This window comes from Fukomys damarensis, unplaced genomic scaffold (assembly GCF_012274545.1).
Source record: "Fukomys damarensis isolate Sample0158 unplaced genomic scaffold, DMR_v1.0_HiC HiC_scaffold_5, whole genome shotgun sequence".
NCBI lineage: Eukaryota > Metazoa > Chordata > Mammalia > Rodentia > Bathyergidae > Fukomys > Fukomys damarensis.
Genome location: NW_022900917.1, coordinates 68,206,584 through 68,220,363, shown reverse-complemented (window position 1 = coordinate 68,220,363; position 13,780 = coordinate 68,206,584). Strand labels below are relative to the sequence as shown.

Below are 13,780 nucleotides of genomic sequence, written 5' to 3'. Positions count from 1 at the left end.
CCAGTGCCTCCCCCGCCCGCGGAGCCACTATCTTGACCCCTCCCGCCTCGGCCGTTGCTGCTGTTGCGAGGCGCGGAGTCTGCGCCTTCGCTCACTCGAGACCGCGGTGTCCGCGTCGCTGCTTGCGTCATAATTCGGCACTGCGCGCGCGCGCCCGCGCCACCACGCACTGCCGAAATCTCCAGCCGTTGCCATGGTTTTCGCCCACCTCTGCCCTGAGCTCTGCCAGGCAGTGCCTCGTGGCACGCACGTTCCCTGGCTGCCGCTCCCCCGGCTCATTGCTGGCGTCTGCCTAACGAGGGACTCGGTGCTGCAGCAGATGAAGACTATGGGCTGTTTTATTAGAGCCCATTATGTGTCCCGTAAACGTGCTGCCTGATGCTGGGAGGAGAAAAGCCGAAGGACGCTGCCCCGAAGACCTACCCCACCCCACCCCACCCGGAAGCCGGGTCTGAGAGAAGTTAGAAGTTTCGGGGGAGAAGTATCTTCGAGGCCTTCTGGGGTCTGGGTTGGGGTGTAGATACCTACTACTATGAGATTTCTGCCACACCTGGCCCTAGGGTAGGTGTGGTACGCAAAGCATCCCTCTCTTCCCTTTACACATCTTCCCCCATCTCCTCAGGACAGAACTGAGGACATTCATCACCTTTTTTTTATTAATGGCCAAGGAGACTTTATTTTCATGCCTATCCATGGCACTTCATAAGGTCTGGCTGTCCTTGTCTTTCCGTTCCTTCACTGCCAAATGAGGACGTAAATTAGATCAGCGTCAGCTGTGCTACATTCCTAGCTGTCTTAGATTAAGGGAGATACAATAAGCAAGACTGCCTTGATTTCTAGTTTGAAGAGCATTCTGCAATCTAATTTATATTGGGGCTTTATGTGGGTGGTTATCCTCTACCAGGATTCTGGTAGAGAGAGGAACATTGTTAATAAAATACCAACTCCTAGAAAACCCTTTTCTTTGGGTAGAAAAATAAAACCTCCATCCTGTTTCAGAATTCAAGAGACAGGAGAGACCAATGAGAATCAGGAAGACTTTATTTTAGGCAAACACTAGCTCAAGGAACTCCTGTCAAAAGGAGGAGCAATGAACAAAGAAAAGTTTCAGTTTTTATACATTTGATGGAAGAGGGGTGGTCTAGCGACGTAGCAAGTGAGTTTACTGGAACAGGACAAGTACAGTTTTGTAACTTTGCCTTGAAAGAAGACAGTGTCTTATGACTCATGAGAACAGTGTCATACACTTTGTTTACAGGACATAGTTGTCAATTTTGTCCGTATCAGAACAAGAAGTTACAGCCGGGGTGGTGGGGAGGTCCAAGGTGGGGGCAGACTGCCTAATGCTGGGAAGAATTTCTTTTTAAATCCTGCTTCATTCCCTCCTTTGATGCTTTCTATAACAAGTTTTAATAGCATCTTTACTATCATTATTGAGTTTCTTGTCACAAGGGTGTGCTCAGTGTAACCTACTGAGCAGAGGTTGGTACTTGGTTAGGGTCAGTCAAGTGGTGGTGTGCTGGTGTAAGAGTCTGTGGCTGACTGGATGTTTTTGACAAGTAGGGGTAAGAGGCAGGGGAGAATTATAACAAACAGGCTAAGAAACTTACATTGTTGCTGTGATTCCTCAAGCTTCAGCCATGTGTGGACTGGTCAGTTTAGGTTTCTTCCATGTGTAGACTAGTCAGCTTCAGGAATGACTACAGCAGGGCTGTCATTTCCAGTGTCAGCCTGATCTTGTAGGATCAGCTGGTTTGGGTGGTCTGGATCCTGCTGGCTGGTCCACTTGTCTTGTGCTGTTGGCTTTAGCTGACCGTGATAGTCTAAGACACAGTTTCTGTAATTTTGACAGCATTGGGGGTACACAGTATTACAGAATGAGGCCCATCCCATATGGGCCCCAGAATGGTTGCATTTTATTTCTTGACATAAACAAAATCCTTAGGCTTGAAGAGATGTGTTGAGTCTGTTGGACTTATGATTTTTTTTTTTTTTTGACCCAGCCATACATATCTTGCACGGCCATTTTCAAAGTCTGGTCTGTTTTGCTGTTTTTTTGGTTTTCCTAGTTTATAAAGATCACTCTTAATTTAATTTATGATTGGGGATGGCTGGCTGAACAAAATCTCATAAGGGGAATACCCAGTTTGGTGGGAGTAGGCCAGGCTTGGAGGAGGACCATGGGCAAGACTGGATGTCATCTCAAGTGGCTTTCTTGACAGTATGTTTTCAGCAGTTGTTTGTTTGGTTCATGCATTTTATCTTTCTTGAGCTCTGTGGTCAGTAAGCTGTTTTCATTTTAATCTCTTAACATCTGTGTGAGCTCCTGGACTGCTATGAATGCTGGTCCACTGTCTGTTCCTGAGGTCAGGGGTAGTCCAAATCTTGGGATGATGTCTCTTATCAGCACCTTGGTTATCTCTGTGCCTTTTTGTTTGTATGGGGAAGGCTTCAACCCATCCTGAAAAGGTGCAGACAAGGCAGTTCAGTAAAGTCCATAAGCAGGTCTTTACATGGGGTAACTTGTTTCTTGGGAACTCGGGGGCTGGGTGGACCCTTGGCTTGGGTTATTTTGGGCACAGGTTACGTATTATTGATAAACAGCTCTAGTGATGGCACAACACTAAGACAAGAGTATAAGTATATACTGATGTATGCTCAAGAATGCTTCTGCCCAGCACCCTCAGGACCCAGTTCTATGCGGGTTTCATGGATCTTGTTGAAGGTTAGCTAGGCCCTGAATCTCCTCTAGTATATAGGCCCATTTGAAATTGTTTTAAGTAGGCACACAGAATGAGGAGAGAGCTGCTTCATTGTTTTGTTGTGGGAATGCTCTTTTTCTTCCCTAACAGGTTTTGTTACCTTTGGGTTTTTAAATTATGTGTAAAGCTCTGATTAATAAACATTACTAAAATAGGACAGTCTGTCTAATCACTTATATGTATTTACCTCCCCAGTGCTATTGTGTGTGTGAGAGACAGAGACCAAAATTCATTTTAATCTCATTTTCAACATTTTCTGTTTACTTTTGGTTCTACCTTGACCTTTAAAAAGCCAGAGACAAATGTCTGTTTTAACAGTTTCTAAGGGAAAGGGATTTAGCTCGATGGTGCCACCGCTTGCCTTGCAAGCACAATGTCCCCAGTTTGATCCCCGGTACCAAAAAAAAAAGGTTTCTGGATTCTGTGAAATTGTATGTGATCAGTGATTGCAAAATTTTGCAGGCTATTGTCTAATAAAAAAGTCATTACATTGTTAATGTGTTTATATTCACTTTATAATATAAAGCATTCTAAATTTTGAATTTGAATTCATGTTGAAATTTTGTGCTAATTGAAATGCATGTGTACTAGAGTGGATTTCTACAGTGATTGTGAAAGGTAATAAGTACAATTATTATAAACTTCTAAATAGTTAAAAAGTAGACAAGCCAAGTATGCTGATGTATGCCTATAATTTAGCACTTTTGGAGGCTGAGACAGGATTACAAGTTCAAACCCAGCCTGGGTAATGAAGCAACTTATCAAGTCCTTATCAAGACCATCAAATCTCAGTTTCTAGCAAAAAGCTGTCAGGACACTGGACATAGGCAATGAAGGGTGGAAATCCATGTGAGATGGGAAGCAACCAAGGTGAGTCATATAATTATTCCAACATACTGCCTGTTAAAGGTTCCAGGTTGTGACATATAGAAGGGAATCGAGGAGGACTCAAGATCCCAAGGAAACTATTTCACAAGGTAGAGAATACTAAGAGACCTAGAGAGGAATGGAGCATTTCACTGGGAAATGAACAACTCTACACAAACTTTTCCAGAAAGTGGAATACATCCCAGTTGAGTCTACTCATTGTGGCCACTATCTTCCCCATAAATATTAACACAGCAGCTCTCCACCACTATGTGTACAAGGCTAATTTCTTACACTATTCTGTGTTGCTGCACTTGTTGGAAATGAGGGAGGGCAGATTAGGGGAAAGGCCTATTTAGGGAACTCGAGTGTAGGTTGAGAATAATTTTTAAAGCATTTTAGAACATTGGGGAGGGGGAATTCTGATAAGTTGTTAATATAAAACCCATTTGACCATGTCACATTTTAGCTTAAGACTCTTCAGTGAAGTCCCATTGCTGCTGGGATAAGGTTCTTAATATATAGTCTACACTATATATTGCATGGTGTGACTACCACCCAACTCTCTCACCTGATTAACACCCCTCATTCCTTAGTCTTTCCAGTCACAAAGCCTTTGTTTTGGCCCATCACACTCTTCCACAGGACACTTGTACACACTGTCCTCACTATGGAATGTTGTCTTGTTTGGGTCCCTTATTCCTACTCACCATTCAGCTCATGGCTCAATCATCATTTTGGGGGAAACCTTTTCTGATCTTCCTGACCAGGTCAACCCTGATAGCTTCATATTGCACCAAAACCTCTCCTCCCACCACATACTAAAATGTGAGATGTTATATGAAACATTTTATGTGAATAGTGATTATTTAATGTCATTGCCCTCATTAGCATATAAGGTCAATGGAGTCAAGGACTGAGTCTGGTTTGTTCAGTTTTATTCCCAGCAGTTATCACAGTGGCTGCCACATTGTTAGGGCTCAAAAATATTTGTGAAGAGGTTAAAAAAAAAAAAAGAGGGAAAGACAAGAACAGGCAGATCTGGAATCATGAAGATTGTTCAAAGTTCAATTTTTATTTCCACAGTATCTCCACTAAATGGCAGCAGCATTAGTAGTTGAAATGTCTGAAAAGGAACTTTAATTTCAAATGCCCTATTTTGGGTGTAAGCATTCTAAGGCTGCCTTTTTTGTTGTAATTTCTATCATATATCTGAGTAATCTATTTTTCAGAATATCAAAAATATTTCTTGCCTTTAAGTTTGAACACCTCATTTATGACTAAGAGGTTTGTGGGTGGGGTGCAGGTTTTTTTGTTTTTTTGGGTTTTTTTAATATGACAAGTTCAGAGATTTTTCAGGGCTCATACACTGACCAAGAATATCCTTAAGAAACCAGAGTCTTATCACTAGACATGGTGGCACATGCCTGTAATCCCAACTACTTAGGAGGCAGAGGCAGGAAGATCACAACTTTGAGGCCAGCCTGGGTAACAAAACTGTCACAGGAAAAGGACTAGTGGGTAGTTCGGTGGTAGCATAACGCTAGGTTCAATCCTCAGTATCCTCCAGCCCAGCAATAGGGAGAACAGATTGCAGTCCTACAATCCTGCTCTAGCAGTCTTAGCTACATCTCAAGGGTTAAGACAAAGCCCTCCATGGGGATTTTTGCCTATATCTCCTTTCCAGGACTGGTTCATATGGCCACTGTGGCTGCAGGGGAGGGGAGCTGGTGGGGAATTTAGTACTTTAGCTTTCTGGTTTTCCTCTTTTAAGAGAAAGAGAAATGAATCAACCTCCATACTTCCCAGTGAATGAATCTACTCTGCCCCAGTGAAAGGGGAATAACTTGCTGAACATGGAGAAGGGGGTAGGGGGAGGACACAATGATAACTGTAAAGTAAGACCCAAAAGGATGATTCAAGCAGACAGGAATAGCTTTCCTTGGAGAAGAGACTAAGGTCTCACTCCCTCTGCCTTCCCCTCACTTATCTCTATTCAAAGTTAAGTTCAACTCCTGCATTTCCAAATTTTCTCTTTCTTTAATACATAAAAACAAACATTGCACCATGTTTTAATACATGTGTATATTGTGTAATGTTTAAATCAGATTAAACATACCTATATACTCATTCAAAATCTTCCATTTTTAAAATAGAGTACACTGATGTGCAACAGCACACTAGAACTTATTTTTCCTATCTTATCATTTAGTAGGCACTGATTAACCTTTCCCCAACTTCCCCCTCCCCCAGCTATTCCTAGCTTTAGGTAATCCCCATTCTATAAAATCAGATTTTTTAGATTCCACATATAAATGAGAGCATGTGATATTTATCTCTCTGTGGTTGGCTTATTTCACTTGCAATGATTTTCAATTCCAGCCATATTTTTACAGATGACAGGATTTCATTCTATGGCTGGATATACTCCATTGTGTATATGTACCACATTTTCATTATCCATTCATTAGTTGATGGATACATAGACTATTTTCACATCTTGGCTATTGTGAACAGTGCTGCAGTGAACATAGTGCAGATAGCTCTTCAACTGCCATTCTGCTTCAAGCAAACTAGATAGATGCCACACAGGCAAACTGGAAAATGGTTGTTTCAAATTGTATACAAAGACAGAACATGAGTGAATGAAGTATTTGCTATATGCCAATTACTGTGACAGCTTAACATGTTAACTCATTTAAACTTAACAACTACTGTTATGGTTTAAATATGAAAAATCCCCAAAGACACGTGTTAAAGGGCTTGGTCCCCTCTGCAACAATGTTCAGAGTGGGGCCTCAAGTGGTACTTGGATCATAGAGTGATAACCACATCAATACATTAATCCACTGATGAGTGGCTGAATGGGCTGTCAGGAGGCGAGGCCTACTTGGAGATGTAGGTTCCTGAAGGGTGTGCTTTTGAAGAATATATCTCTATCTCTTCTTGGGTTCTTTCCCTTCTCTGTTTCCTGGAAGCCTTAAGGTAAGTAGCTTTCCTCTACCATGTCTCTCTTCCACATTTCTGCCTTGCCACAGGCCTAAAGAAATACAGTTGGCTGATCATGGACCAAAACCACTGGTATCATAAACCAAAATAATTCTTTCCTTCTTAAAGCTGTGTATGTTTGGTATTTTGTCTCAACAATAGATAAGTGACAAATACAAGTATCCTACAGTATATCTACAATTGTTAACCCAACATACAAGACACGGAAACTAAATCTTGAGAAATTCATGCCTTGCCTGAGGTCACAGGGAAAGTTGAGGAATCCAGGAGTTGAGTGTGGCCCACATTTGATGAAGGCAGAGCTCATATCAATCTTGTCTTTCATCACTGAACACTCAGGACCTGATCTATTGATCAACTGATCAATATCAGGAATATATTTATATTCAGTGTATCTATACTTCTACCTTAGAAAGTCAAATGAAGTCTACAAGCTAAACCTGACATCGGCTGCCTGTCCAGAGCTAGAGCCAAAAGTAAACTCCTTTGTCCCCAAATGTTGCTGTTCCATTTTACCCCATGTTGGTTGAAGCCCCATGTTGGCATCCTTAGCAACTTGAGTGGAGCAAGCCACAGGCACACAAGTAAAAAAAAAACAAAAAAAACAAACAGTATGTACAGGAGGAGATTAGGGTAAACATAGGAAGGCTACTCTAAGATAAAAATGAATGGCTGCTTTCTGTGGTGAGATCACACTGGAGCCAACATTTCCCAGGAGCTTCCTGTGTACAAGTTGCTTTTTAACTGTTACAATCCCCATCTTTAATATATGTATTACTGCTTCCTCTGTCCCAACTATCTAATAACAATGGTGCACTCTCTGAGCAAACTTCGGCTCCTGTTTCTACTCCCGTCTACCCATTCAAATCTTAGCCAGTTTTCAAGAGCCACTTCAAATACTACTTCTATGTAGACTTTCCCATTTAATTCTCAGAACTCTCTTCCCACTTTTGCACTGTTACAACATGCTATCATCCATATGGCACTTAGCTTATTGTATTCTAAGTCACTGAATACTTATATTATTTCTGCTGCTAGGCTGTGAGTTCCTCAGGCACAAGTGGTTTATCTAACCATATAAAAAAGATCTGATAGATGTTTATATTTCCTGTGGCTCTTAAATATAGAAGGCACAATATTTCCTGCATATCATGAACAGTGCCACCTTTAGAGCTAATGTTGCAAGAGAAGGATTAGTAATTCTGCACAACTGTGAACCAAATGTTGAGTATAGTTATAATCTAGACAAAGCCACACTTTTTTACATTTCCTTCCCCAAGAAAACAAGTACAGATGGCTTCAGAATGCACCAAAGTAAAGCTACAAGTGATTCTCAACTATTAGTCAGCCAAATGGCAAACCCTAGTGATGGCAGACAGCCATCAAATAAGGTGAAGTTTGAAAAGCTCCACAGAATGTCACAATTTCCTATTGCATCTCATGAGGGAGTAACTTTGAGGTCCATAAAAAGCCAAGATTTTACTCAGAATTTTAAAAATTGCTGGAAATTGGTAATTATGGCAAGCCTAACACTTGAAATTTAGATATCTGTGAATTAGGGCAGTGATTCTTAATGTTTTCTACCACAATAAACCTAACTTTAAGACATTCCCCCACATTCAGTTAGGAATGTTTAAGTGGAGAAATGGAGTTAGTTACACTAATTGTCACAGTCTTCCTTCCCTAGTCAGCATCATGCTAATACTTTGATTCAGATTCCACTGCTTGATCTATTGACTTTTTCAAATCAACTCATCTCCCACTGCCACCATCCCATTCCAAGCTACCATTACCTCAATGCCTGAACAATTACAGAAGCTACTTCTCTATCTGTCTCTATCTCCCTGTCTCATTGTCTCTCTGTCTCTATCTTGGCTTTCCTCCAGCCAATTTTCCACATTGTAGCTAGAGCAGTACTTTTTACAGCAGTACTATCTTTCACTCTAAAATAACCAAACACTGTACAACTGCTTAGATAATAGCTTTCTCAAACAGTTCAAAGAAACACTCATCTTGTAAATAAGAAAAGCCTCTAATACCAAGTGAATATTGGAACCACATACCTGGGGACTTAACTGAATTCAGAATTCAAAATTCATAATTGCACAGATGAGCCTCATTCAATTAGCCATGCTGTTGTCCCCAGATATTTGATACATTCTCATTGTGATCAACTGACATATGAAATGATCTGGTCTCACAGGAGTGTCCATCTCCAGACTACATAAAGAATAAATTTGGTTTACCTGGGCCCCATTAAGAGGAACTGTCTTGGGCTGAAAATAAAATACAGTTAATGTATATAAGTAGCAAAACTTCCATTATCATTATTATTATTATTATTTACTATAAGCATATCCAACTTACAAGCTGTAGGTTGGACTCACCTGGTAGAGCATGCCTCCATGCCATACAATATTTAAAAAAGATCACTAGGAGATAAAAAAAACATGAGAACCCAGCTTGAGCTGAAGCATTAGGAGCCACTCATGATTACCTTGTGTCACTGGATCTATCTCCTCTAGCCAATTAGAGGACAGGGGCGGCATTCCAGATCCAAGACTATATGATCCACATGGGGAGCGTAAGATTTCACTAGTTGGATATGTAGGATTTGTGTCTTCCATGGCTTCCCATGAACCTGCTGAAGAAGAGTGGCAATCCGAGTTTCTGCAGATTTGGCCCACCTTTGCCACTCTAGCTTGATGGATGGTGAAAGCATTTTCCTCCTAAAATCCCTGGTAGCTCCATTTTCCTCTTTGTTAGTAGTAATTTTCTGAGGATAAGAATAATGCTGTTTCACCATTTTGCTGCTTCCAAGAGGCTGGAGATTCTTTCCTGGGAACGATTCCACATTTTGGTGGATATGCAAAATGCCCCCAGCATCCTGTCGTAGTACTTGGCAGGCAATGGGCCATCCTTCTTCAGAGCTGGGAATGAGCCCCAGGTTCACTCTATCTGCAATGTGTGAGAGCTTCAGTGTCCTATTATCCCCAACGTGTATCTGGCACCGATCTGATACCCCATTGATCTTCAGGTTATATCTCAGAGCAACTACAGCATGGGGGTTCCACTCACATGCATGGACGAAGGCAGCACCAGCATGAACTAGGAAAGGCAATGTAAAATAACCAATTCCCGCATATAGATCCACCAGCACTTCTCCAGCACAGGACATCGATGCCACTCGCAGCTTCTCAGTGATATTTCCGAAGGAGAACATGCACTGAGTCACGTCAAACTTATATCGGATGCCATTATCCACATGCTCTACCCAGCCATGGTCGCCCAGCAGCAAAGTCACTGCTGGAGTTCGACAGCCATTGGGTATCACCCTCCCTCGTTTTGCCAAACGCTGGACACCAAGTGCAAAGGCAACGGTCTCCCAGAGTTCTGGTTCCATATCTTCCCACTGCTTAGCTTGGAAACAGTCTCCACTCAGCAATAAGAGGTTACCATGCAGTTGCCAAGAACGGGGCAAATCAGCTTCCAATTCAGCTGACCACGTTACTCCTCGACCCTCTACCCAGCGCCTTACCTCAAGACACAGTCTTTGGGCAGGTGAACAGCTTTGGGCCTTCTTCGAAGGAAGAGGATCCAGTAGCTGAGTTAGCACACAGGTGCTGCCTGGGGCCACGTGATTCCTCAGCTCCAGCAGGTGCTGCTCGAGGAAGGCCTCCCCGAGCACCGGCAGCGCCACTGTGCCATCTGGCATCTTCTCCAGGCGGTGCTGTCGATCCAAGAGTTTCTGCTTCTGGAGATATTCCCTGTATCGCTGGGTAAACTGAGGTTCAGTCACAACTGCGACAACACCTGTGGACTGCACGCCTTCTCTCTCCATGTCGCTAGCGCGCGCATTCCTTCAAATTCCCTTCGGAGACTTTCGGGTCAATTACACTTACCAGTGTAAACTCAAAGCGACAAGGAACAGAACTCGCGTCGCCCAGGGAGGCCGGACGTGACGTCAAACAAACAGGCCGGAACTAAAACTAAAGCAGCAAGCGAAGTCTCCGTTTCCGTATTGACGCACCTTCAGCCATCTTTGTTGTGGTCAATCGCCAGTTTCTTGCCTCAGCCTGAAATTAATAAAAACAAGGGATTTTATGGTCTATAAGACATCAAATTAGCTGGGCGTGGTGGAGCACGCCTGTAATCCCAGCACTCAGTAGGCTGAGGTAGGAGGAGCGAAGAGAGTTCAAGGCCAGCCTGAGCTACATAGTGAGACCCTATTTTAAAAAACAAACAAACGGTGTAAAATTTGTAGGTACCTTTCAGAACCCTCATGGACTCTTTTTAGTGCTGCTGTGCTGAATTTGGGGAATTCCTGTGTAGGCTACAGTTGCACTCAACGTCAGCACCGACAGTTAGTTGCTGAAAGAATCAGATTTAAATTCCACGTTTCCGTTTCTTGCAAAAATTGTCATCATTTCATTGTCTCGAAGTGCGAGAAACAAGTGTTTGGAAGTCAGAAGTATCTCAATTCTTTATATCACCTCTTACATCAATTTCTCAAGACGAATTAACTGCAGAGGATTGCTGTAGAGTTTACAAACATTATATATACAATGTTTTAAACAATAACTAGCAAGGAGTAGATACTCAAAACGATAATATGAAGTAACAAGTGGAATTGATTAGATGGCAACCTGTTGAAATGCTTTCTTAGCCCTAAAGAGGACAAAGAGAATAAATTCAAATAGTTGAAAATAAGGACTATAAAGAAGCCCTGGCCCTTCTACAAACCTCCCACCATTTTACAGATTAGGATTTTAAGATCTAGAAAGGTTAATACTAATTGTAGCCCCCAATTATACAGATCCCTCTATATGAACATGTTCATACCCATTCAAGCAGTAATAAATTTTCATGAATACAAAAATTACCACAAATTTAGATAAAGGTCGACAAACTCCAATGGTCTTTCTGTTTTACTTAAACCTATAGATGAAAGGTTATGGATTATGGTACATAGTTTAAATGTGAATGTTATACAAGTATCAGTATGGTGATCTTAGAAATTTTGCCATGGGAAGTTGCTCCTTGCATAGTGCTAAGTTGTAAATATACAATATTCCTTAGATGATGGTATGTTATTTGTGTATTAATACAAGCTCATTAGGGCATGCTGTAAAATGTAAATGATTTGAGTGATTTCCTGTAAGTAGTGCAATTATGGTGGTTAAAGTCTTATATATTTTTCTGTAATTATAACTTGTATGTAATGACTGAAAGTTATTTTTATATCTCCGAAAATTGATGATACAGTTAGGAAATTTTCTGGGTCCTTTTCAAGTGAAAACTCCCTTTAGTTTATTATTTTTAGCAGAGAATGGGAGAAATCATATCATGCAAAGTATTGTTTCTCTTTTTTCCTTCTGTTCCAAAGTCAATCTGATCTAATTTAACACAATTATTAAAAGATTGTCACAGACTGGGGCCAGGTATGTAGCTCAGTGGCAATAGTGCCTGCCTGGAAAGCACAAGGCTCTGAGTTCAATACCTGGTACTGAAATTTAAAAAAAGATTATTACAGACTTTGACCCAGACTACATCTTGCTTTTAATCTGAGATAAAATGTTGGCATATATAGTTTGAAAGATGGATTATTATTGGAGTGTTGAAAATTATTTAAATAGCAGATTTAAAAGGTTGAGTACGTAGCTCAGTGACAGAGTGCTTGCCTAGAATTTATGAGGCCCTGGGTTCAAGATCCAAAAATGCAAAAACCATTTTTGTTTTTTTTGAGATTTATGAAGGAGACACATTTATAGGTAGCCACCTTGATCTACCATCACTCAAATGTTTTCATCACTTTCCCTGTCAGCTCACCTGAGTACATTAACATGAGAATGAAGCAAAATCAACTAGCAAAGACAATAATAAAGACTGGAAGATAACCCAGGGGCTCAAATTCAGAGGAGTCCATTGGAGCAGGAGAAAAAGTTTAGGGAAATTAAGTGAAGACAGGAAGAAGAGGAGGGTGAGCAAACTTTATCACCCATTGCCTCTCCAAAAGAGCCAGAATGATTTTGCTCCGTACTGACACCCAAGTCAGAGAGGCTCCAACTGGAGATAAGTCTGTTTCTAACCTCCTTTTGATGAGAAAAACATAGAAGGCCCCAGGTGCATTCACCAACCCTCCACAAAAGAGCCTGAATCCCTTCCTTAAGGGCTCTTCTTCCCTACAAATGGTCAGCTTTCATGCAGAAGTAGGTTCTGAATTTTATTAAATGGGCTGTGCACAAAAGTGTACCCCAAGGGTACCAGCACTGGAAGGAAAGGAGAAAGACTGAAGGAAAAAAACAATATTTTATGGCAACTGCCTTGCAAGCGCAAGGACCTGAGTTCGATATCCAGTACAAAACAAAACAAAAAAAACAACCCAATATTTTAGTTCCAAAATATTACCATTAGATGGCAGCAATAGCCAAGGCCAAGGCTTTTGACCCGTCTGAGAAAAGTGCCTTTCAGATGGTTTTGATGTCCAGGGCTCCTTAAGAGTCCTGCCCTTCCCTACAGGTCTTTCTTCTTTGTCTCCTCAGACACCCATTACTGACATGAATAATTCCGGTTTGCTAATATGTTTGGGAACAAGTAATAGAAAACTCAACAAATGGCAGCTAGACAGTGGGTGATAAGGTCAGGTAAAGGGGCCTCAGGCTGTGCTGACTCACTTGCCTTCATCCCCCTCCAGAAACTTAGGAATTTTTGAAAATTCAGATTCAAATTGAAGATTACCTGTTTCAAGGAAGTTTTTTTCTTTTCTTATCTGATTTTTTTAGGGAAGTTGACAAAAAACAAACAAAAATTCTATACATGTAAAGAGAGACATTGTTTTAAATAGTGGCACTGACAAAATAATATTTTTAATCAAGCATTCACCATGTGCCAGGCACCAATTTCAATGCTCTATATTATTTTCTGCGAGATTTCCATGACGTGCATACTATTCATCCTCTTTAAAATTTAATTTTGAATCAACAGTTGGGATCTCATCTTATTAAAAGCTTCTGCACTGCAACAGAAACCACCAACAGAGCTATGAGACAACCTACAATGTGGGAAAAATTTTTTTTACCAGCTACTCCTCAGACAAAGAACTACTATGTAGAATATATGAAGAACTTAAAAAAATCCCGCCC

The 13,780-nt window shown here is 41.2% G+C and overlaps 1 protein-coding gene across 1 annotated transcript; it reads right to left on the bottom strand.

Moving 5' to 3' along the window:
- Positions 1-1,981: 1,981 nt before the first annotated feature.
- On the bottom strand, positions 1,982-10,595 carry Trmt12 (tRNA methyltransferase 12 homolog). The gene is made up of 2 exons (XM_010611234.2): positions 9,136-10,595; positions 1,982-2,461 (listed from the first exon to the last, which is right to left on the bottom strand). Exon 1 carries the CDS (start codon positions 10,477-10,479, stop codon positions 9,160-9,162), a length of 1,320 nt encoding a protein of 439 aa, XP_010609536.1. The 5' UTR covers positions 10,480-10,595; the 3' UTR covers positions 1,982-2,461; positions 9,136-9,159.
- Positions 10,596-13,780: the final 3,185 nt, after the last annotated feature.